We start from the raw sequence: 26,368 nt of genomic DNA on the forward strand, positions 1-26,368 counted from the left end.
TGCTTACGACATATTTCTATGCTGAGGTGGTGAAATATACTCGGAGTCGGTGTGAATTTCATGCTGTTTATTCAGCTCATAGTAGCAATGAATGAAACTTTCTCCAAAACGTTTAGCTATATATACATTATTTACACAATGGGCCCCGCGTGATTGGCTAATTCCTGGCTGCTCCTGTAGCCTAATCAGGTTGCAGATTCACTTCATCCAGGAGCCAGATTGGCTGCTCCTGCAAGCCAATCAGGTCACTGATTCACTTCCACCTGGAGGTGGATTGGGTGGCTCCTGCAGACCAATCAGACTGCTGCATTCTGGATCCTATTGTTCTAGGATTCAGCTCAGTACATAACAGGTGGACAAGCTTTTTTCTGTTGGGGGCCACATACAGGCAGTGGATGGAATTCAGAACCAATGATAGGTGGGACATCTTTCTCCCTCTATCGCCTGATTTTTCTTTTCTTGCCACCTGCACAAAATTAGTCTGCGGGCTGCAAATTGCCCAACCCTGGTCTCATATATATATATATATATATATATATATATATATATATATATATACTGCCCTATACCCGAAGGTCTCAGGGTGGTTCACATAATATATCAAGTACATAAAATCAAAACAAAAACAACCCAATAAAAAAAACCCAAAGAGCCAGCATTTTAAAAAGGGTATAGGATCAAGTCAGGCAAAGGCCTGGTTAAAAAGGAACATTTTTGTCTGGTGGTGCCTAAAGGTGTATAGTGAAGGCGCCAGGTGAACTTCCCTGGTGAGAGCATTCCACAGACGGGGAGCCACGGCAGAGAAGGCCTGTTCTCATGTTGGTCTATGGGCTGGATCCAGAGTAAATTAGTTGAACTTAGTTCTCCTTGAATGTAATGGGATATAAGGTAAATCATCAAGAAGACTAACTTGTCACACTGATTTCAATAAAGTCTGTGTTCAAGTAACTTAGACAGGACCCAACCTTATATATGTATTCCTACTCAGATGGACAACATGGAGAAGGGAAGAGGACCATACTCCCTGTCTCCATTCCTCACTACATGTTGATTGGGTCTCCCATCTCCCATCACAAGAATGGCATTGGACTTGCTTCTGTGTGGCTGCATCCCATCCTCCTCTAGTGATGGTGACTTCCAGATGGGAAGGAACCAGGTTATGTACTCACACCATGTGATTCTTTAGAGGCTACAGTTGCAGGCTGGTGTCCATCTGCAATAGTGCTCTGGGAACTTAGCAGTGTGTTCTCAGTCCCTAATCGTAACATTTCTCATAAAAACTTGGTGTTAACCAGCTTTGTTTACTAGCAATGTCTGCTCAAGCTTACTGGAGGAAAATTCAACACTATCAAGCCTTTTCCACTTTCTGTTATGTACCAAGAACTCTACGACTGGGTACCGTAGAGGGTATAAAGGTAAAGGTAAAGGTACCCCTGCCCGTATGGGCCAGTCTTGACAGACTCTGGGGTTGTGCGCCCATCTCACTTAAGAGGCCAGGGGCCAGCGCTGTCCGGAGACACTTCCGGGTCACGTGGCCAGCGTGACATCGCTGCTCTGGCCAGAGCCAGAGCCAGAGCCAGAGCCGCACACGGAAACGCTGGTAAGCGGTCCCTATTTATCTACTTGCACCCGGAGGTGCTTTCGAACTGCTAGGTTGGCAGGCGCTGGGACCGAGCAGCGGGAGCGCACCCCGCCGCAGGTATTCGAACCGCCAACCTTTCGATCGGCAAGCAAACGGTATGCTATCTCTCTAAACCAAAGATGGATTTCTTTTGTCAAACATCCAGGTACTTTCCAGGGAGTTATTAGAGATATTTAAGCAGATTTGTTATGGTTTTAAGGTAAAGAGAATTGCTGCAATGAAACAGCAATTTGAAGCAAGGATTTACAAGCTGAAGGGAGTGCAGTCTTGATTTACAGGAAGGATGATCACAATCTGCTAGCGGTGCAGGCAAAATTTAAGACAAGAAACCTGCCATTGGTTTATTGAAGGCTACTTTCCCCAGAGCTAGAATACACTACTCACATTGTTTTAGCACTTTTTAATCCTCCTATTGTCCCCTGGATGCCAAAGAGTAACAGGCAAAATAGATTAGGCATCACAGATGCTTCAGGGCTCAACCAGGTAGGCTCTGTTGGGAGCTGACACTGACAAGTCTGCTAGGATGTGGCAATAAGTAAAGGTAAAGGGACCCCTGACCATTAGAATCATAGAATCATAGAGTTGGAAGAGACCACAAGGGCCATCGAGTCCAACCCCCTGCCAAGCAGGAAACACCATCAGAGCACTCCTGACATATGGTTGTCAAGCCTCTGCTTAAAGACCTCCAAAGAAGGAGACTCCACCACATTCCTTGGCAGCAAATTCCACTGTCGAACAGCTCTTACTGTCAGGAAGTTCTTCCTAATGTTTAGGTGGAATCTTTTTTCTTGTAGTTTGGAACCATTGCTCCGTGTCCGCTTCTCTGGAGCAGCAGAAAACAACCTTTCTCCCTCCTCTATGTGACATCCTTTTATATATTTGAACATGGCTATCATATCACCCCTTAACCTCCTCTTCCCCAGGCTAAACATGCCCAGCTCCCTTAGCCGTTCCTCATAAGGCATCGTTTCCAGGCCTTTGACCATTTTGGTTGCCCTCCTCTGGACACGTTCCAGTTTGTCAGTGTCCTTCTTGAACTGTGGTGCCCAGAACTGGACACAGTACTCCAGGTGAGGTCTGACCAGAGCAGAATACAGTGGCACTATTACTTCCCTTGATCTAGATGCTATACTCCTATTGATGCAGCCCAGAATTGCATTGGCTTTTTAAGCTGCCGCGTCACACTGTTGGCTCATGTCAAGTTTGTGGTCAACCAAGACTCCTAGATCCTTTTCACATGTACTGCTCTCAAGCCAGGTGTCACCCATCTTGTATTTGTGCCTCTCATTTTTTTTTGCCCAAGTGCAATACTTTGCATTTCTCGCTGTTAAAATTCATCCTGTTTGTTTTGGCCCAGTTCTCTAATCTGTCAAGGTCGTTTTGAAGTGTGATCCTGTCCTCTGGGGTGTTAGCCACCCCTCCCAGTTTGGTGTCATCTGCAAATTTGATCAGAATGCCCTTGAGTCCATCATCCAAGTCGTTGATAAAGATGTTGAATAAGACCGGGCCCAAGACAGAACCCTGTGGCACCCCACTAGTCACTCTTCTCCAGGATGAAGAGGAACCATTGATGAGCACCCTTTGGGTTCGGTCAGTCAGCCAGTTACAAATCCACTGAGTGGTAGGATAGTCAAGTCCGCATTTTACCAGCTTCTTTACAAGAATATCATGGGGCACCTTGTCAAGAATATCATTGGGGCACCTTAGGTCCAGTCCTGACCGACTCTAGGGTTGAGGCGCTCATCTCGCTTTATTGGCCAAGGAAGCTGGCATACAGCTTCCGGGTCATGTGGCCAGCATGACTAAGCCACTTCTGGCAAATCAGAGCAGCACACGGAAACACCGTTTACCTTCCCACTGGAGTGGTACCTATTTATCTACTTGCACTTTGACGTGCTTTCAAACTGCTAGGTTGGCAGGAGCAGGGACCGTGCAACGGGAGCTCACCCCGTCACGTGGATTTGAACCGCCAACCTTCTGATTGGCAAGTCCTAGGCTCTATGGTTTAACTCACAGCGCCACCCACGTCCCTTGGATGTGGCAATAGCATGTTCAAAATGGCTATTTATAGCCACCACCATCATGGTGGTTCAATTTGAAGATGAAGCAGAGTGAAAGTATGTAAAGAGTGGGGGGAGTATGGTGGCTGGGTGTACAATACTTCTTTGGAGATACAATAGGATGTTGGTCACACAGCACAAAACAGAACTTGAGCAAAAGTGCCATCAGGGTTACAGCAGTCTTCTGCCAAGTTCATAGCCATTCTTTTCACAAGTTATGCAGTAGGTGGCGCTTGCAGACAGCATAAAACATTTGAGGTTTATGACCATCTCTTGCCCTACAAAAGTGGTGATTTTTTAAAATAGGCACCAATCTGCTTCAGCCATCATGATCATTCTGCAGGGAAAACACTGATGGGCAGGGGAAAGACATAAAACTCATGTGTTGAGACATTTCGAAACAAAATACGGCATGCACCACCAAAGTACTTTCCGTGCAGGAAGAATCACAAACATCTAAAGCAGCAGCATTGGATTTTTCAGATGATGAGTTGCCTGGATTTATCTTGAGGGCTGCGATTACACTTCTAGCTCCAGATCAGGTTGCCACATCAAAATAGTAACAATCAGCAATCATCTGGGCTTGGCTCAGCTGCTGGATCCCAGTTGAGATGAGGAAGGAGAGATACACCGGTGTATCTCAGGCTGAACTGAGCCTGGTGGATTTTAGGCTGATGAAAGCCCTGAAAAGGGGGCTTTCTGGGGGTGTGGCAGGACCAGGGAGTGGGGAACCCAGGCTGAATCCTTAGCCAGTTGAGTTTCGGTGTGTGATGCAGCAACCCAGCACAAATTAAGCTGGCAGAAAGGTTGGTGTAACAACTATTTAAAAAGCTTGTTTTCCCTCTGCCAGGCTTAGGGCCAGGCTAGCTTAGACAGCAGTAGCTCCGCTTCTGAACAGAATCTGGATCTGGTGTAACTTCACCTGGGATTAATTTACACTGTCCTGCTTTACACCAGCTGTTTGTATATAGAGTTACTCCCTGATTCTGGATGTGCATGATTATGTGGATCTTTTAGCTTGTACAGATGATTAAGCAATGCGTGCCAACCCTATTTTCCCAACACATTTAAGAATATTTATTTAGTTACTTCCTTGCTGTTTTTTAAAAAGGGGGGTTATGGGCCCATACACTCATCAATAAATTCTAGGGCATGTCTCAGCTTCAGCCATATTGGAAAATTATCAATAGGATAATATAAAACGATTAAAAAATATAAAAATCGAACAATTGTGCAATGAATTGAGCAAAGAATTGCTCAATTCTCAGGTGCCAAAATAACTCAGCTGTGGATGCTATATCCCTTGAGCGGTGTTGGTGAGGGGCGGGGAGGAATCCCTTGCTCCATCTTTGGCAGCAAAATGTGCTGGGCTGACCCTCTATCCTCCACTCTCTTCCCTTTTGCAATGATTTTGCAAAGTTTTTTGCAGATAAAATAGCTCAGATTCGGGAAGAAGTAGACTCCACCGTGGGAGCAGGACCGGGGCGGGAGAGTGCTAGAGTCCTGTCTAGTCAAGTTGTGTGGGATCAATTCCAATCTGTTACCTCCAAGGATGTGGACAGGCTGCTTGGATGAGTGAAACCAACCACCTGTCTCCTGGATCCTTGCCCATTCTGGCTTATAAAAGCTAGCCGGGAAGGACTGGGCAATGGGCTTCGTGGGGTGGTGAATGCTTCCCTCCGTGAGGGAGCCTTCCCAGACCCGCTGAAAGAGGCGGTTATTAAACCGCTTCTTAAAAAACCATCTTTAGATGCGGCCACGATGGCCAACTATCGCCCAGTCTCAAATCTTCCATTCTTGGGCAAGGTGATTGAGCGAGCAATTGCCGAACAACTCCAGGCACGTCTGGAAGAAGCGGACCATTTGGATCCCTTCCAGTCAGGATTCAGGCCTCATCATGGGACTGAAACTGCCTTGGTCGCGCTGGTTGATGATCTCCGGCGGGCTAGGGACAAAGGTGAGAGCTGTTTCCTAGTTCTGCTGGATCTCTCAGCGGCGTTTGATACCATCGACCATAACATCCTTCTGGACCGTCTTGAGGGGCTGGGAGCTGGGGGCACTGTCATACAGTGGTTCCGCTCCTTCCTCCTGGGCCGTGTTCAGAAAGTGGTGGTGGGGGATGAGTGTTCAGACCCCTGGGCTCTCACTTGTGGGGTGCCTCAGGGTTCTGTCCTCTCCCCCATGCTTTTCAACATCTACATGCAGCCGCTGGGAGAGATCATCAGGAGGTTTGGGCTGGGTGTTCATCAGTATGCGGATGATACCCAGCTCTACCTCTCTTTTAAATCAGAACCAGTGAAGGCGGTGAAGGTCCTGTGTGAGTGTCTGGAGGTGGTTGGAGGATGGATGGCGGCTAACAGATTGAGGTTGAATCCTGACAAGACAGAAGTACTGTTTTTGGGGGACAGGAGGCGGGCAGGTGTGGAGGATTCCCTGGTCCTGAATGGGGTAACTGTGCCCCTGAAGGACTAGGTGCGCAGCCTGGGAGTCATTTTGGACTCACAGCTGTCCATGGAAGCACAGGTCAAATCTGTGTCCAGGGCAGCTGTTTACCAGCTCCATCTGGTACGTAGGCTGAGACACTATCTGCCTGCGGACTGTCTCGCCAGAGTGATGCATGCTCTGGTTATCTCCCGCTTGGACTACTGCAATGCACTCTACGTGGGGCTACCTTTGAAGATGACTCGGAAACTACAACTAATCCAGAATGAGGCAGCTAGACTGGTGACTGGGAGCGGCCGCCGAGACCATATAACACCGGTCTTGAAAGACCTACATTGGCTCCCAGTATGTTTCCGAGCACAATTCAAAGTGTTGGTGCTGACCTTTAAAGCCCTAAACGGCCTCGGTCCAGTATACCTGAAGGAGCGTCTCCACCCCCATCATTCTGCCCGGACGCTGAGGTCCAGCGCCGAGGGCCTTCTGGCGGTTCTCTCATTGCGAGAAGCAAAGCTACAGGGAACCAGGCAGAGGGCCTTCTCGGTAGTGGCGCCTGCCCTGTGGAACGCCCTTCCAGCAGATGTCAAAGTGATAAACAACTACCTGACATTCAGAAGACATCTTAAGGCAGCCCTGTTCTGGGAAGTTTTTAACGTGTGATATTTTACTGTATTTTTGGTTTTTATGTAAGCCGCCCAGAGTGGCTGGGGAGGCCCAGCCAGATGGGCGGGGTATAAATAATAAATTATTATTATTATTATTATTATTATTATTATTATTATTATTATTTCCCTATTCCAGCTGTCATCTCACAAATACTACCATCCTGACTATCATCCCAGACTCCCATCACCTACCCTCAACATTCTACATACCAATCCACCTTCTCCCTGCCCCAAAGCCCAGACCCAAACCCAAACATGGCTCATTACAAAAGAACTGATTTTTAGCAATTTTCAGATTATATTGATCATGTTGACGCATGTTGATCATGTTGTATTGCAGTTATTTTATAAGTGGCTTGGAATTTTTCTCATTCTCTCTCTCTCCCTCAGACTCCGCTGCCTTCTCTGAGCCATTTGAAAGGATGGGCTCACAATCTAATCATCAGAATAAGACATCTCCCAAGGGCTTCATTGGTGAATATATCGCTCCTGTTCTCCTGTGCGATTGCAATGTCTTCTCTGTTTTTTTACTCTGCTTTTACAAATTTGCAACTGCATAACTGAGCCCAGTTCATTGCATCGTGCAGATTAATGTGCTTCTCAGCTAATGGAGCTGAAATATTTATAAGTAAACTTTTAAACAAAGAAACTGCTTTGTAGGTGATACCAGGAGGGGGAATACTAAGTTCTTTCAGCGGATGCTGTGCTATTGAATGCTTCAGTGTCTGCATGAGACCATGATCGCTGCATTGCCTGGCTTGTGTTTCCCTGGAATTTCCTATCCTTACTGGGTCGTGGGACAATACACATTGCGTGGCTATTCCCGCCCCCCCACAGGTAGAATAAATAAAGACACTGGACACAAGAATTTAGGTTAATGGGCGAAAATGGCCACAACTTTATTGATTACAGGTAAGAGGGGTATTGGCTTTAGGCATTGGCCCTAAAAGACTATCCGGTCTAACCGGGAAGGGTTAAGCACCAACAAGGGGAGCCACCCAAGATGCATATCCCTGGGCGCTCCCCAAGGGGTTACCGCTCGGGGGCGCGCTTTAGGCCCTAGCCTCCGTAGGTTTCGGACGAGGCGACGCCCCTCGGAGTCCTTTAACGAACTACCCTTCAAGCCTTGGGGGAGGTGATGGCATTCCTCCCCCCCCCATCTCATTTGCATGACAATACCCCGGCCAATGCCTAACCGCCAAAACCAAGGAGTTGTGACGTTTTGCTACGAGGTAGGCGAAAAAACCAAGTGGCTTCAAAATTTCAGCCAATTAGCCAAATGGAAAAATTCCTACCAGGCCCCTTGCGGCGACCAGCCGAAGCCCATAGCAAAGTCAAGGACAAACCTAAAGGGCAAGTGGGTGGGAAACCGCAGCTGCTGAAGCGGAGAAAAGGGGCGAGCCAGCGTCGCCCCGACCTTAAGTGGCTTTTGAGCGGCCCGCCCCCGACGCCAGCCGATTGGCTGGCGCTGCGGGGAATGTAAATTAAGGGAATCCCAGCTTCCCGCGAGGCTGGCGTCAGCCCCGCGGGAGTGTGGGTGTGGACGTGAGCACGCAACCCCCCCCCTCCTGAAGGTCAGTTCGGTAGTGGCATTGTGATATAGGGACATTGTCCACTGTATGGATTGTGAGCAAGACACCTCACCACTGCTGCTTTCTCCAGATGATCCTTGGGAGACAAGCAAGCGTGTGTGCTTTCAGCATATTGAAAGTGCTAGAGGGTACAGGAAAGTACAGAAGGTACTGTCTGGACAGGCTCCAACCAGTGTGGAATTTGATTTGGCATGCCTAGTGAGGAATTTACATATATCCTTGCCAAGCAAGCAAAAAGCCGAGTTGAGGCTTCTGCTCAAGAGGTTCAGAATGAAGAAGCAAAATAAAACTGATCAATTGTTCTATGTAAGAGCCATTTTTCACTCATCCCTTGTCTCCTGTTTTTGTTGTGGTTTGCGTTTACCTATACAACTTTATTTATAACTTCTCAGACTCTCTTTACCTAAAGCCTGTCAATCGTATGTAGGCTACTAATACACTTTTTCGAACTGGAACTGATGTGTGCATTCATGAACACTATACATGATGAAGCTGAAATATAAAATCAAGACAATAGAAAAAGTATAATGAAAACGATTGGAAGTTTTTTTATAGAAGACTTTATTGGATAAGACATTATGTTGTATAAATATTTGGCTTTCTTTTTCAATTGACATTTTCTTGCTACTGTTAAACTCTTTTTTGTCCTTCTTTTCTTTTTTCTTCTTTCTTCTTTTTTGTGCTTAACTCTGTTGTACTTACCTTTATTGTATGATTGCATTTTAAATTGTATTTTAAATGAATAAAGATGATAAAAAAGAAGAAGCTGAATCTTCCCTCTTTTATATTCAACTATACCACTTCATGGATGCACAGGCCCTGAAACAATTGTTCTACTACAAAAGGAAAAGGAAGGAAAACATTGCACCCAACAACTCCTTGGTTATATGGGAACCAACATGGAGCCAGATGTTTTGGCAGATGGGGAGCAATCACCTAGCATCAGCCTCATGTCCCCTCCTTTCCCTTTCCCTGTCACATCTAGAGTTACTCAGCAGGTGACGTCATTGTGCTTTTCCACCCATGTTCTGGTTCCATTGGGACTGGAAAACTCGGTCTGAAATTGGAGCATGCCTTGAGTAACCCTCCTTGACAAAGAAAGGGCAAAGAATAAGTCAAGAGGCTGTTGATTGTCACATCCCATTTAAAGCAAATTGTTTCTACCAAATAATCCTGGGAACTGTAGTTTGCTTCTCACAGAGTTAGAATTTCCAGCACCCATAACAAACTACCTTTCCCAGGATTGTGGAAGGCGTTTTGCTACAGTCCTGATGGCCAACAAGCAAAGGCAGCAGAATCCACTGAAAACGGCCGCGGTTGTAAACTGCCTTGAATTGGTGTTTCCTGCTTGGCAGGGGGTTGGACTCGATGGCCCTTGTGGTCTCTTCCAACTCTATGATTCTATGATTCTATGAATCTGCTCGATGTGCATCCACAACACAGTGGATGTTTTTCTGGGTAGATAGTAACCATTCACCTGTTACCGTGGTACCTCGGGTTACATATGCTTCAGGTTACAGACTCTGCTAACCCAGAAATAGTACCTCGGGTTAAGAACTTTGCTTCAGGATGAGAACAGAAATCATGCTCCAGCGGCATGGCGGCAGCAGGAGGCCCCATTAGCTAAAGTGGTGCTTCAGGTTAAGAACAGTTTCAGGTTAAGAACAGACCTCCGGAACGAATTAAGTACTTAACTACATACAGTAGTTGGCTGTTGTAACAGACGTAACTCAACAGAGAGTTACAAAGGCAAGCAATGCCAAATAAGGTGAGATAAAACTTAAAGATCCAGACACTTTCCACATCACATTTTCTTGCCACCAGTGCATACTGATGTAAAATATACCTATCTGAAAAATAAATTATAGTGTGGATTACATAACTATTTCATGCATCCAGAATCATTTATACACAATATTAAGTACTTCACTTTAGTTGTCACTAAAAAGTTAATTGTGGGGAGCATTACTAAATTGCATTTCTGTTATACTTTCAGTATGTTATGTTTGTGGGGAGCGGGGAGAACCTTTCCCTTAGATGGCAAATAGGTGGATATAAGATTAAGTGATACGCCTTGGTGCTTGACTAGCTCCTGTGTCCTACACTGCTGGGAATTCATTCTGGGATATGCTGGTTAATGAGAACTACAGACTACAATGCTAATTCGGTCCCAGTGTTCCGTAGCAGGTGCCTCAGTTGCAGATGCTTTTTGTCAGGCTGCATGAATTGTTTGAGAAGTGAAGGGAAAATTACTTAGGGCTGCATGTTGTGTTGAAACTTGGTCAGCAATCATTGACCAGCAATCATTGGCTCAGATGGAGGCATATTTTCTTTCAGCTTATGAAAATGAACAACCATGGCTTGCTCTAATGCTTGGAACAAGAGTGGTGACTAATATAAATCTTTCAGGATAATAGGATGCAGTTCTGATCAAACCCCTGGAGGCAATTTTCTTCCTTTGTTAAGAAGGAGTGTAAGGAAGGTATGAAGAGCTGTGAGGAACAATGCTGTTGTATATCTTGAGCTTTACATGACAGCTTCCATGGAATGGGCAGTACAGTGGTACCTCGGGTTACAGACGTTTCAGGTTACAGACGCTTCAGGCTACAGACTCTGCTAACCCAGAAATAGTACCTCGGGTTAAGAACTTTGCTTCAGGATGAGAACAGAAATCGTGCGGTGGCAGCGGGAGGCGCCATTAGCTAAAGTGGTACCTCAGGTTAAGAACAGTTTCAGATTAAGAACGGACCTCCAGAACGAATTAAGTTCTTAACCTGAGGTACTGCTGGACAGAGCTATTGGCTTTGAAGGTTCTTGGAAGGTTTAACAAACCACAGCAGATAATGGCCCACTTAGTGACCTGCATATTTAAGACACAAACTGCCACCTAAATCAGGAGCAGAGAACCTTTTTCAGTCTGGGGGTTGGGTGGTGGGTAGAAGATGTGGCAAAAGTAGGCAGGATCAGTAGCAGTTGGCTCCACTGATGCACCATGCTGACTTTCGGCATTGTCCATCAGCTTGATTTGCCATTCTTCTTTGGTCGGGGTTTCCTCTTCCTTCCGTCTCTGGGCTAGTAGCATCCGAGCGGCCATTGTAGCATATGTGACCAGTTTCCTCTGATCTTTGGGATCGTGGTACCTATAATTCCTAATAAAAAGCTTCTGGTTTTTTTAGCAAAGGTTATTTTAAACATTTTTTTCATTTCATTATATATCATTTCCCAGAATTTTTTTGTTGCATTACAATTCCATTTACCTTCTTTTCCTTTACATTTCCAACATATATTGGTACTTGTTCTATACATTTTTGCTAATTTTACTGGGGTTAAGTAGGTCCTCTGCATCTTTCAATAGAATCGTTGTGAAGCGAACCAACAAATCTGCAGCACTTTCTAAGCTGTCTTTGTAGAAGCAGCAAAATGCCTCGGAATTCAATTTCCCTCTTAGCTTTTTTTGCTGTAGACTAAAATCCACGAGGCACCTTTAGCAGCTTAAACAGCACAGAACAGCATGTTCCAACTGTTCCCCCACTCCTGAAATAGTGGTGAAAAAATGAAAGTTATAATCACTTAACTCAAAAGCAATTCCTGCTGCCAGTATCATCATCATCATCATCATTAAAGCCTTCTGGTTGAAAAGATCTACTCTTACAGAGAATAAACTGGAATGTCAGGCAATCCAATCCAGAACACCATTAAATACTGCTAGGATTTAAGATGATTTATGACTTACCTCAGACAACCAAGGCAGACATGCTACCACAGGAGTTTAAGATTAGGGCATTAACCTTATGTGCTTCAGTAGGAACAAACTACTTTAAATTCAAGTACTATGACTGAAACTGAATTATCTGGCTGTCCTAAAAATTAACTCTGAGATTTTCTGTCCACTCAGCAGAGTCATACACACAGCACTTAACACCAGGTATGGTACACTAGATTACGCAACAATATATTAAAGATGACTGAAGTTGGATCCTGGATTCCATACAAGTGAAATGGCAAAAAATAAAAGAATTCCAAGATTTGCTGTTTTGCACCACTGATATTCTGCCACCCAATTCATATTAGCAGCACACTGTAAACATCTCAAGATTAGGATGAAAGAGTCAGATTGGTGTGCTGTGTGAGTGACGTTCCTTCCCTTACAAACAGTCCTCCAGCCTCTTCAAAACAGTACTGCTATTTTGCAGCAATAGAAGCTCATTCAGGATTTTGCGGCTGACTCAAAGCTACAAACGTCCGCTGATTTAAAAGAAAGAAGGGAAGGTAATTTCTGAAGTTAAAACCAACCCCAATAGTAAGTGGTTTCCAAGGTATCAAATTTCATGCAAAATGTAGATGTTTGCAGGGGGCTTAACAAAAGAGCAGCATTGTACTTTGTAAATAAAAAAGTTTTGCAATTAATAATGTAATGGGTTGTGTTCTGTTCATAAGACAAAAAGGTGTATTTTATGCAGAAAGAAAATATGTAGGTTGAGCCTTTCTATATTTTGATATTATTATTATTATTATTATTATTATTATTATTATTATTATTCATATAGGCTAAACTTCAGACACAAATATTCCTTGCAGGAAAGATGAAGTTAATCTTTGTGGTCATAGTTTGCTTCTGCATTTTGGTGAACACACAAACAGGTAACTTTATTGCAATAGATATATATTGTTTCAAACCCCCCCCCCCCCCAATCAGTTACTTTCTTCATTGCAATATGCTTGGAATATGATACAGCATTCAAATATAATGAATGTTTAATTTCCCGATGTGTAGTGAGAGCTGAAACATACTATTCTTTTATTACAGTATTTTGAAAACCAGAAACTTAGCTGCTTATTAGTTTTGTGGTGACGGAGCAGCAGCTCTTTGTAAAACTGTGACTTTTCACCGAGTGGCTGATGATGAATTTCTTCCCTAATTACAGGTGCCAGACCGATCGAGGATGAAGAAGGTAAAGGGATTTTGTTTGTTTGTGGTTGTCTCGCTCAATCCCATCTCTAGTTTGTCTAAAAATGGGAATTCTTGCAAATGTGAAGTTTGATCAAATGTCAGAGATTTGAAAGAAACTGAGCCGCATCAGACACCCCCAAGAAAACATCAATTCAACATTTAGTAGGAACAGGAACTAAAACCTGCAAATGCCAAAATTACAAACACACATAAAGGTTTTCCTTTTTAAGAAACTGTTCGCAAGGCAGAATGTAAATCACCATATGAAATAGCACAATCTGCAATGATACTGAATTAATAACATTTAGGATGGCTGCACCACTCCTGAATCCGGAGTTGCAGATGTGAAACAGTGCTGCCTCCATCTAGTTTCTGAAGCTAGAACTTTGCATCCCGGAATTGGGTCTCCATGGAACCAGTTGCAGTCAGACAGATGGCCATTGATTCCCCTGGCCAGAGCACATTAATCAAATTGGCAGCACAGTGTTGATTAAAGCTAAATTATATGGCCGCATCCAGCTGAACTTGAAATTTAAGTATTATGTAGCACTATTCACTCTCTTCTCCTAGGGTTATTTGGATTTATATACCATGCTTCAAAGGCCCACCATGGATTCTATGACTTCATATTTCAATGTTTCGGGGTCTGGTTGCTTTTTCTTTCAATCTCCCCAAACATTTGCTGCAATCAGGAGGAGGAGAAAAGCAACATTCAACACAATGAGAAGCATATTCATGTAGCAGAAACACTCCCTCCACCCCAACCTGGTGTGTATAAAACTGGAGTGTGGCCTCTGGTAGCACTTTTATACATAAAGAAGCTGCGATTTAAGAGGAGACCTTGGAAACTGCATGGAATTTCCATTAACTTCATAGTTTTGGTAAAAGGATCACCCAGCCTTCTCAACAGGTGGTGCTAGTTGCCTGGTGAGAAAAAACACTAGAGGTTCCACGTTCTCTTTAAATTGTAAAAAGCACTGGATGGTGCCAGAGATTTAGGGCCTATTTTGATTTCTTTTAAAGATATCTGTGGCCAATATTCAAAGGCAGCTAATCTTTGGACCAATATGGTAGTGGGCCCTGAAGACCTTCCTTCATCTCCATGGCTACCTTTAATGGATGCCACATATAGCTTGTGATGTCAGGGCAACTTCTCATACTAACTAATCAGCAAATCCGTTCTGCAGCGACTGTTTTCCTGTTGTACCTTCTCTCTCACTCGCTTCATGAGGGCATAGCTCTAAACAGCAGCTTAAAATACTTTGAATAAATACGTTGGGAAACAGATGCGAGCAGCATACTGTTTATTAAGGCAACTGTGCTAAAGGGTAGCACTAGCCCCATTCAGGGAATGCGACTAAAATGTATTTGTTTAGGTAGCATGAGTCTTCAATCCTAAATGTCTTGGTTATCGGGGGGAAGGGGGAAAGAACCTCATGCATATTTTGTTTTAGACCCCTACAGACAGCCTGCAAACATGCCCTACTGGCCTTTCACGACCAACGATTTCTGGGCATATGTGGAATACTTCCGGATCTTAGGAGCATACCATAGAATCAATGAGATGGCCAGGACCTTCTTTGCTCATCAACCTCTTGGAAGTACTCTTGGATATCATGTCCCAGATCATGAGCACTAACTCACTTGGCGATTCCCAACAATTTCCAATACCAACGGATCACCAGAATTGCTTTTCTAACAACTGTGTTATTCCACTGCTTCTTTTATATCAAATACGTAACTTCTGTTCCTGGTACTTCTAATGTTAATCTTAGTGTGGCCTGTTTTTAACTAGACTATATATACTTACTATTTACCTTTTTTGCAAGCAGAATAAAGAATTATTTGATTCTAATGCTGTTTTCTCTAGAGCCCCATATATCCATAGTTCTATAAATCTGTGTGATGACATTGCATGCGTCTATGATTAGGAACACAGTATGGTTCTAAACCACTGAGCCTAGGGCTTGCCAATCAGAAGGTTGGCAGTTCAAATCCCCGCGATGGGGTGAGCTCCTGTTGTTTGGTCCCAGCTCCTGCCCACATAGCACTTCAAAAGCACACCAAGTGCAGGCAGATAAATAGGTACCACTCTGGCAGGAAGGTAAATGGTATTTCCGTGCACTGCTCTGGTTTGCCAGAAGCCGCTTAGTCATGCTGGCCACATGACCCGGAAGCTGTCTGCAGACAAACACCGGCTCCCTCGGCCTATAGAGCGAGATGAGCACGCAACCTCAGAGTCGTCCGTGACTGGACCTAACAGTCAGGGGTACCTTTTTACCTATGGTTCAGGAAACAGACTCTCAAAAAGGATGTTGCAGAGTTTGAAAAGAGCAACTAAGATTAGTGCTATGAGAAACTGAATCCTTTTAGTTTAGAAAAAAAACTAATGCTAGATCCAGGTGTCATCCAATGAAGTTGGAGATTTAGGACAGATAAAAAGAATTGGTTGTCACACAGTGCATGGTTAAAGTATAGAAGCTGCTACGACAAGATATGATGGCTAAAACTGTTTTTAAAGGAGATTAGACTAATTTGTAGAAGATAAGTCTGTCCATGGCTACTAGTTTTGATGACTACATACTGCTTCCAGGATCAGAAAGACTTGGCTCAGTGGTAGAGCACGTTTTGCCTCCAACAACCTCCCATGACTTTGGTACGGCTGGGAAGGCCTCATTCTTAAAACCCTTGAGATCCACTGCCAGGCAGTGTGGACAGTACTGAGCTAGATGAACCAATGGTCTGATTTCAGAATAATAATAATAATAATAATAATAATAATAATAATAATAATTTATTATTTGTACCCCGCCCATGTGGCTGGGTTTCCCCAGCCACTCTGGGTGGCTTCCACAGAGACCAAAAATACACTAAAATGTCACACATTAAAAACTTCCCTGAACAGGGCTGCCTTCAGATGTCTTCTGAATGTCAGGTAGTTGTTTATCGCTTTGACATCTGATGGGAAGGCGTTCCATAGGGAGGGCGCCACTACCGAGAAGGCCCTCTGCCTAGTTCTCTGTAGCTTTGCTTCTCGCAATGAGGGAACAGCCAGAAGGCCCTCAGCGCTAGACCTCAGTGTCCGGGTAGAATGATGGGGGTGGAGACGCTCCTTCATGTATACTGGACCAAGGCCATTTAGGGCTTTAAAGGTCAACACCAACACTTTGAATTGTGCTCGGAAACGTATTGGGAGCCAATGTAGGTCTTTCAAGACCGGTGTTATGTGGTCTCGGTGGCCGCCCCCAGTCACCAGTCTAGCTGCCGCATTCTGGAGTAGTTGTAGTTTCCGGGTATAAAGCAGCTTCTGAGGAATAGCAGTAGGCAGTGATGCTTCCAGGTCTGAGGTGCCCTGGACAAAGTGGCATCTGGGGACCCCATGCCATCCTGGACAATCCCCTCAACTCCCTGCCACTCTGTTCCCCACAAGGTGGGCTGAGTGATTTATTTTTATTTTTTAAAGCAACCACACTGGCATTTTTTCACGCCTTTGTCTACCTCCTTTGAATCTTTTTAAAGCTTTTCAACAGTAAAATTCTAAAACCCTCTGGATAGCTCAGTTGGAGGACAATGGGCCTCTTATTAATCTCAGGGTTGTGAGTTCGAGCCCAGCTTGAGGGGTGGGGACAAAGAGTCCTGTATCGCCGGGGGGTCAGAATGGAAGACCCTCGTGGTCCCTTCCAATTCTATGATTCTTTTTTATAACAATTTTTATTAGTTTTCAATTACATTCCAATAATAGCCTCATTATAACAATACCAATTCATAATACAATTCCTAATATCAGTGCTTTTTATCTGGGGGTACGCATACCCCTAAACATTTTGTGAATCTAAGTTTGGCCTCATTGAGGGGCAGTATTTCAATATGAGTAGGAAAATGAAAGTACAGTGGATGCTCGGGTTGCAAACGTGATCCATGCGGGATGCACGTTCGCAAACTGCAGCGCCGCGCCTGTGCACACGCGGGTTGCGATCCAGCGCTTTTGCGCATGCGCAAAGCGCGATTTAGCACTTCTGCGCATGTACGACTGCCGAATCCCAGAAGTAACCCGTTCCGGTACTTCTGGTTTTCGGCGCGTCTGTAAGCCGAAAAAACACAACCTGCAGCATCTGTAACCCGAGGTATGGCTGTACTCCTAAACATTTTTTTAAAAGGAAAAAAGCACTAATACCAATAATTCAAATACCAAATTATATAATTTAGGTCCGTCCCCGCCCCCCCCCCCCCCCGCCCCCGAGTTCTAGAATTGAAGGTTTGACGATTTTATTTATTTCTGCCTTCCAAAATCTTATTGATTTCAATTCTCTGATTCAAGCCCCGCTGAGTCCAATGGGACGTATTCCCAGGTAAACTTTAACAACAGCCCAATTTGTAAAAGCTGTCCCTCCGGATAAATTGAGAGCTGAGATGGGGAGAAGCGGCGTTGCTGTCGCTCCCCTTTCTTCCCAAGCGGTGCCTGGATCTCCTCCCGCCGCACAGCGCCGAGGGAGCAAGAAACGCCGCCGCCGCCGCCGCCGCTGCCCGCGGAGAGGAGCGCCAGCCCCCTTCCAAAGGAGCCCGGCGCAGAACGCCATAGAGACGGCGCTCCCCCGCGCGCCTAGAGAGACCGGAAGCTGCTTCAAGCTCCGCCCGGATGTTGGAGGGTAGCCGGAAAGCTTTACAGAGGGTCGTAGACATGAAGCCGGCGGTGGACGAGATGTTCCCTGAGGGCGCGGGGCCTTACGTGGACCTCGACGAGGTGAGCGGTTGAGCCCCGGGTGCAAAAGGCGGGGTCTCGCGCGGGGCTGCCGCTTGCTTAAAACCCCCGAGCGGCCTGGGCTCTTTCTCTGGTTCTTTCCCCTCCTCGGGTGTAAAGGGAGAGGTACTGGGGGGGGGGCGCCTCTCAAGGGTCTTCTAGGTGGGCCTTTGGCCTGATCCAGCGAGGCACCGTTTCTAAGGCTGGCCGGAGGGTGGGTGTTCGTTTGTTTTTAATTTTTTGTGCCACGCCCCCGACAGGGACTCGAGGCGGCTTACAGATGAAAAATATGAACAGAATAAAAGCGATGGGGGGGAACCCCACAATTAAATACCGATAGAATATAACAGACATAAAAATGCGCTGATAATATGTGTGAAGGTGAGATAGGATTTTTGGGGGGCCAACCTTCAGTCCCCCCCCCCGTGTTCTGCTCCCCATCTCCCATGCTTGCACTTGGGTTCCACAGGCACACTCGAGCTTCCTGTATAATACTGAGGTTTTGAAAAAGACAGAGAGGAATATCTCTGGGAGGCAAAAATAACTTCAGCCTTTTGTTGCTAATTTCCCCCCTAGCAACTTGATCCAGTTGTCTGTGAGTCTTAGGAGGAGGAGAAAATGAAAGTATGGATGCACTGTCAAGAAGTGAGCATTGCATCCTCTCTATTTCCAGTAGTATTTGCTGTCAGGATGCCTTATGGAAAAGTTACAAACTAAAAAGCCATGCAGTAAAACAGAATGGCAATTAAACATATAAAGGCAGTGTATGAACATCTGTCACCTGCATTGTTCTTCAGAAACAGTTGGAAGGCATTTTTTAGTTTGATGTTTAATCATCATCAGCAGTGTTTGGATCAGAGTTTTAATAATGAGACTTCCTCGCATTATGCTTTTACTCTTTAAAAAAACAAATAAGTTGTTATTAGTTTTCCAATATTATTCCAATAATAGCCCCATTATAACAATGTTTTTTTCTGCCTTCCAAAATCTTATTAATTTCAGTTACATTCCAGTTAAATTTATAAACCCTTATAGAACAGCTGCATTCTTGATGATTTCTATTTGTGTTGTTACATTAAGTAATTAGTAAAACTTCAAGTGAGGAACTCTATTATCATTATTCTTTCCTGGGTGTGACAATTATTTCTTCCATAATGTTTTTTCCTGCCCATGTATGGTGTGCCCTCCTTTCCTCTGATTGTTGCTGTTACCTATCATGACTTGGGTGTGTTGTACATAGCCCTGAGCTCCTGTTGAGGAAGGGTGATTTATAAATATTTAAAATACATAAACACATAGTAGAAACAAAAGAAATAACAGTTAAAAGATGGGTGAAATAAAAAAAGATCTTTGCCTGGTACCAAAATGGCATCAGCCAGGCAAGTAGCTTTTCCCAGTCAGCTATTTATTGGGTCAACTTTGAAATTTTGGATCTGGCATAATCTAAGGTCCATTTGGTACTGCTTCTATTCCATTGCTGTTCTGCAGATCTCCCCAGCAGGGCATCTCCTGGCACACTGATGGATTTCTGTGCAATTCATTTTCCATTATTATTTCTGGGCAGGTGCTTTCCTATTATTGCTGTTATTTACCCCGCACCTTTAGCCAAAGGAGCCTAGGGCATGAAAAGATTATTTGCATCCTTTCACTTGAAAGGGACAAAATGAGGGTCAAGCCTGATTAAACTACTATACTGCAGTAAGGGCTGCAGGAGATGAAAGTGTATAGTGGCATAGGTAGAAAATCATAGGCAGTCAGATTTGGAAGTTTGAGATCCAAGATGAAAGGGTATATGGAACAGTGCAATAATGATTCTCTGTATATTGCTGCTATACTTGATTAAATACTATTCTTTCTCAGGCTGGTGGAAGTACAGGTTTGTTGATGGATTTAGCTGCCAATGAAAAGGCAGTACATGCAGACTTCTTTAATAGTAAGTATTAGTTACATCTTTAAATTATTAAACCCATCATGTTTATTTTAGCCACTGTCCAGCAGATTGTAAATTGATTTTCTAACCAGTACTTAGAAAAAAGCTTCCATTTAGAAGTTAAAGTATGTATGGCCTGTGGCCCTCCAGAATTGTTGGACTCCTAACTCCCAACTCCCATCATCTCCAGCCAGCATGGTTAATGGCCAGGGATGGTAGAAGTGGGAGGTCAGCAGTATCTGGAGGATCATAGGGTCTTCTTCCCTTAATTAAAGCCTAAAACCTGTCTGAGGAACAAAGTTTCCATAGCAGGAGGGGAGGGTTAAGCCATAGATGGAGACTTTTTAAAAAATTATCTGTTGAACTCAAAATACATGTGCCAGGGCAATTGTGTGTCTTGGGGTTTTCTTGAGGGGGGGGGGAGTTTTATTATTAAATGAGTTGCCAGATATATAGAAACTACTTGGAAATGCTTCTGCATGGTGATAGTAACACGTGGAGAATGTATGCTGATCCGTCAAATTGCATTTATTTATAGCTGTTTATTCCAAAAATGCCCAGAGCTAGTGTGATGACACTGTAATTTGGGGTCCATGTGGTGAATATCCACTCCATTGTATCCAATGTTGGTCATACTCAAGAGTAAGCCTATTGAAATGAATGGGCATGATTAACTTAGGTCCATTCGTTTCAGTGGGCCAACTCAGAGTGTCAGACTAGGACCTGGGAGACCAGGCTTCAAATCCTCACTCGGCCATGAAGCTCATTGGGTGACTCTGGGCCAGTCACTGCTTCTCACCCTAAACTACCTCACAGAGTTATTTGGGGGGTTAAATGAGGAGGGGTAGAACCATGAACATCACCTTGAGCTCCTTGGAGAAAAAGGTGGGATATAAATAAATAACACTTAGTTGAATACAACCCAGGGGTACTTAGTAAATGTGACTTGGTGGGTTCCATATGGTAACCATTTTAGTATATTGTTTTTGGTGACTTTCAGTAGCCCTTATAATGAACATGCGGGGCAAGCTTCCACAAATCCACTTTCTGGGGACAAGCAGCACACAGTTTCCTTCCTTTGGCTTTCCATAATTGCAGGGGGCATAGGGGAGGTTTTCTGTAGTGTTGCACTGAGTTTTGGTGTTTCCTTTTCCTGCTTCAAAGTGCATCACCTGCAAAGGCAGTTAAAGAATGGAAGAGATATGTGTTTGCATAAATAATAGCTACAGAGAGGGCAAAATAACTATGGTAAGGAAACCAGAAATGACTGTGGCTGAGAGAGTGGTATGAGTTCATACTTGTGGGAACCTGAATATCTAAAACAGGGTAGGATGGAGAAAGCCATTTTAAGAAACTGGCCATATATCAAGGCTTACAACATAACTCACTGGGTTGTATCCAGAGAATCACGCTCATGCAGGGAGACTTTCCCATAAATAATAACCTCCTTCCTGGTTTCAGTTGAATCTATTGTACAGTTTGATAATTGGATTCAGGTCTCTCACTTTACTGGGAAATTTGCATTGTTGCTTAGCTCTTCAGAATTGTTTTTAAAAATCAGAATAATTAATATGCATGATGTTAATTCACTGCCTTGTTTTTGTTAGATTTTGAAGATATGTTTGATGATGACGATATCCAGTGAAATTCAACTTCCTGCTGTGCTAAATACCCAAGCTTCTTGTAGAAGCAGACTATATTCCTAACAAAAGATAGGAAAATGTGAATATTGTCTCCAAGCCATGAAAGAGCACTTTGAAATGGCCAAAGGTGGTTGAAGAGAATTGTGGAGCTATTTTCCTCTTATAATGTTTAGATGTGCAGTTGTGCAGGCTTGCTTCAATAAAATCTGAACAAAACCTCTCATGTCTGATTATGCAGTTGACTACTGGTTGTTGCCCTTGGAAATATGGCTTTTTCTTAATGTTATTTGGAATTTTGTATTCATAGGATGTAGCATTTTTAGTAAAATACCCAACAATAAAATTAGAAGCAAGTGGGAGGTTTTAACACCTCGATCCTAAATCCATTTACTTGTGAGTGGCATGTTGAAAGATCATTGGGACTATACTTCCAAGTGTGTGCTTTCCTCACTCCCAGTTTAGCTAGGGAGCCCAGCATATTTGGCCAATGAAAATATTCCTGTAGAATATGAGTAAATCTTGTATTAGAGCTCATTTGGCTTCTTGCCATTGTATGGTTCTTTATTTTGTAACTTATTCTAACTACTGGTGGTTTATGACAAGACTTTTCCATAAATACTGAAGAGTCTTTATGGTGCATTCAGAATATTTCCTCCAAAATAGAGCAGAATTTTTAGATGAATATCTCAATTGTGCTCGCGTTGCTTCCTCAGTCTGTGGGGAAGCTGGCTATTTTCTTTGACACATTCTAAAGCCACATGCAGCACATCAAAACACAGGCTCCAGTACAATGGTGCTTGGTTTTCTTTGTGTATATTAATCTGAGCTCTCAGCAAAGTGGAATGAAGTATTATTACCAAAATCAGAAAAGGAGTAGTGAATCTGAAAATGAGGTCTCCGGGGGAAGAATAAAAAAATGCTTTTACATTGAGTTATCTGCCCACTTTCATTATATGCATCTAATATAATAAACTTCACATAGTGGAATGAGAATGTTGCAAGAGTTTCATCTTTATATTTTAACAAAGTCTTGCTCCTCTGGTTTTTCACATTTACCCAGTGGGAAATGCTGTAACAAGTTTGAGAACAGGGCTCCTACAAGGGTAGTATACTTAAACCTGACACACATACTCCAGATTAAGACCAAACCTGACATAAACCATTAAAAGTATTCTCACACTCCCCAAACTGAATAAAACAGATTGGAACCAATTTGCAATGTTCTGCACGCAGCGAAGACAGTGGCAATACAGCTAATGGCTGATACTCCAGTCCAAACCTTTGTGCTGGCTTTGAGAAGATGTTGGACTGGGAGGATGTGTACCGCTGTTTCTTGTACCTACAAAGTAACACCAGCAGCACTCCCCTGGCACAGAGCTCTGCATGTTGCATATGAACAACACTCCACATGTGAACAGCTGGGACAGTGAAAGGTGCAACATAAACTATGTAATAAAGGGCACATGAGGGGGGATGGGGTAACACTGTGAGCGGATGGAATAAATTTGACTCCACAGAATCACTGGGTAGTAATTCTGGACTCAAATAGTAATTTAGTACTGGAAGCATACTATCTCATCTATGACCAAAATCCTGAAGGTGATCTTAAAAGGGAGAAGGACATTTGGAAGAAAAGTGTAGCATGCAGTGACTTCAGTTACTATCACTTAAGGTAAACACGTATTTACCTGATGGATGGAAGAAAGGAAGAAGACACTCAAAAGATCTGCATTGGGACAGATTTTTTAACTTGTTCATTCATTATCTGGAAGTAGGGAGGGTTGAACAATGAGATGGCCCAGTTTGCTCATGACGACAAATTGCTCGGAGATGGAAACCAAAGCAGATATTGAAGAGCTCCCCAAAGGTATCTTCCAACGTGATTGAAAGGGGCTGCAAAATGACACATGGGGTGCAAGGTATGTACCTGTAAATGATGCACAGAGAGGCAAAAATATCGCATTGAAGTATGACAGGGTTTTTAAAATAATAAAAATAACGAATACATACAGGGGCCTCAGGGAAGTCTATTCCTTCAGAGAAGCCTTTCCATTTTATGCTTTCCTCCTTAATGAGGCATTCACAGAAGTTAACTATGAAGAGACATAAAACTGGAGGAACAAAAACGTTCATAGAAAATCTCAGCAATTGTGGCCTCACTAGTGGCAAATATTGACCGATGGGAAACATCCCAAAAGGTTTTATTCCAAGAATGCTTGGAAGTTTGTTTTGTTTTTAAAGACCATGCCACCCCTTGAAGACCAAAGAGCAATTTTCTTTCAGCAAGTATTGGGGATGCTCCTAGGAAGGAAAAAAACACACATTTAGAGGCTTATATAATTGAACAAGGACAATTGGGGCTTCTAATTGCTAGGAAGAGCTGCAGGTAAATATAGCTGCAGGTGTTTGGATCCCCTTTTCAGTGATGCTGAATGTGCGGTCAGCAGATAGTTCAGTTGGTAGAGTCTAAGTCTCTTAATCTTAGGGTCGTGGGTTTGAGCACCGCTTTGGGCAAAAGATTCCTGCATGCATGGGGTTGGACTAGATGACACTCCTGCTCCCTTCCAACTCTACAATTCTAAGAAAAGATGTGATTCTGTTTCTTCTACCTGCATTCACTACATGGAGGTGGTGCAAATGAACGACTGTTAGACAGTAGCTTAAGAAACTGGCTTTTATCCTAATTTCAGCTTCATTGTGACCTGGGTATCTTCCAGCAATTTACATTTTGTCTGTGTCTATGTCTGCATGCACTACTTACTCACTGATTTCTTTAAGCAAATATATAATTCTCAAAATTTAGTAAGCTTGGGGCTTTCCCATCAGGTAGGGAATCTCCCTATGTAACCCCCACCCCACCCCCCAGTTCTGCTTTCATTAGCAGAAGCAAGTCTGTGACTCTGCAAAAAATATATGCACATGCTTAATTTTATGTCAAGAGAGAGCAATCAATAGGATTCGAGAGTTTGAGGTTTAATATAACTCTTGCGATGTGTAGATGTTATAAAATGAAAAACTGCAGAATGGTTTTAATTTTCACATAATCCAAAACCGAGAGGGAGGGAAGTCAATCGTTATTTGTTGTTATTTAATGTCTGTTTTTTGGTTGGTGTAGGTGTTTTGCTTTGGGTGATGTTTGCCTTTTTCTTTGGTACAGTATGTGTGGGCTATTTTTTGTTTTTATTTTCCCTTTATGCTGTTGTTTGATTACAGAAAATGAATAAAAAGAAGTAAAAAAAAAAAAAGGATTCGAGAGTTTGTGTAGACCTTGAAAGAAACAGGAACTTCCACAGACTGTGATAACTTTTCCGCTTACTTAATGTGAATGGATGTAACAAAACAACTGCAGACGAATTGTTAAGTCCTCAGTTGCGGTTATGACAATGAATAGTACAAATGATCTGCCCTGGTTGTAATTTGTAATGAGATTGACTTATTTTAAAAAGAAGCGGGTTGGTATAAGAATCGAAACAACAAAACGAAACAAAAATAATAGTCTGGGCAATGAAAGAAGGCACCCATTGCCTTGGGCCCAATAACCTGTATTACGCCATCTGCTGGCTCTTTGTTTTATTTATTTAATTAAGACAATATTCTATATGCTGCTTGATTGTCATAGATAACAAATCGTAAGACAGACTGTAAACTGTTTCCAAGAGTATATATTAAAATGTTAAAATTCTTATTAAAAAAGCAGGTATTTAAAAACAAAAGATGATTAAAATCAGCAGTAGCTAAAAAGAGATGAAATGCATGTAACTTCTGCATGTCTGAATAGGCTTGCCTAAACAAGGCCCCTTTTTAAGCAGGCACTGAAAACAGTACAGTAAAAGCGCCTGTCTGGTGTCAATAGGCTGGGAGTTGCACAGTGTAGATGCTGCCACACTACAAGATATATACAGGGCATAACTTCACTTCTAGGAAGAAGAGAAGCAAAGGGACAGGTGTAACTGCAAAGGAAGGAATCTGAACTGGTAGTGTTTGTTGTACGTATTTCAATGTAACAACAGCAAAAAAACAAAAGCCCTTCATAAAGGCAGAAAATTCCACCAATCTTTTGCATCCAGCTGCCCTGCTCACCTGTCTTTTTATTGCCCTGAATTGTGTCCTTTTGCAGCACAGAGAATATTTATGTCCCTTTGCTTTTTAACTTTGCTGTAGAAAAAAGGATCGCTGCTTTCTTGTCTTGATGGGAGACCAGAGGCCATTTGGGGAGTTTTAAAGAAATTCAGTGCAGGGAGCAGGAGGGTCACACTTTCACGAGGGACAGTTCTAAATACGGTAGTTGGCTTACAACATGTACTTAGAACTGGCTGAGTTCCTGTTCTACAGAGTTATTAGCACGACACTTTAGCCTTGTCCAAGAAAATTTGCATAAAAGAGGTTCAAACTCTGCAGGGATTTCTATATCTTTTAAGAGCTGTACAGAATGAAAAACATCACCTGTTGTGTCTTTGCCCATCACAGTTGTGCAGTGGCTCCATCAGATGCACTGAAGTGTTATCCTGAGTTACACATGATTAGGGATGGAAATCTGCAAAACAGTCTTTATGATGCATGGCATTAAGATACTACGAGAGTCTTTGTTGTGTTTATTATGTGTGTCATGTGCAGCCTTGGGAATTAACAAGTTACAAAGTAAAAGAAATACAGTAGCCTTTTTTTCTCTGCTAACCAGTTAAATTTTTCAGCTGAACTTTTAACATGG

The 26,368-nt window shown here is 43.3% G+C and overlaps 2 protein-coding genes across 8 annotated transcripts in view; both read left to right on the forward strand.

The window, feature by feature from the left end:
* The window catches only part of OTOS (otospiralin), a 28,164-nt gene extending 12,435 nt beyond the window's left edge, over positions 1–15,729 (forward strand). The window contains exons 1-4 of one of the 7 annotated variants that reach the window (XM_079975954.1): positions 8,671–8,704; positions 12,946–13,039; positions 13,324–13,350; positions 14,804–15,729. In XM_079975954.1, the coding sequence (XP_079832080.1) occupies positions 12,982–13,039; positions 13,324–13,350; positions 14,804–14,988 (270 nt within the window). In that variant the 5' untranslated portion in view covers positions 8,671–8,704; positions 12,946–12,981 and the 3' untranslated portion in view covers positions 14,989–15,729. Of the gene's footprint in view, positions 1–8,670; positions 8,705–11,621; positions 12,715–12,945; positions 13,040–13,323; positions 13,351–14,803 lie in introns of those variants that run through there. The other 6 variants (XM_079975955.1, XM_079975953.1, XM_079975956.1 and 3 more) reach the window with 6 other exon arrangements.
* Positions 15,730–17,936: 2,207 nt separating this feature from the next.
* Positions 17,937–21,876, forward strand: COPS9 (COP9 signalosome subunit 9). The gene is made up of 3 exons (XM_079978690.1): positions 17,937–18,090; positions 19,948–20,020; positions 21,625–21,876. Exons 1-3 carry the CDS (start codon positions 17,986–17,988, stop codon positions 21,660–21,662), a joined length of 216 nt encoding a protein of 71 aa, XP_079834816.1. The 5' UTR covers positions 17,937–17,985; the 3' UTR covers positions 21,663–21,876.
* The last annotated feature ends 4,492 nt before the right edge of the window (positions 21,877–26,368 follow it).

The sequence above is a fragment of the Podarcis cretensis genome, assembly GCF_951804945.1.
Source record: "Podarcis cretensis genome assembly, chromosome: 5".
NCBI lineage: Eukaryota > Metazoa > Chordata > Lepidosauria > Squamata > Lacertidae > Podarcis > Podarcis cretensis.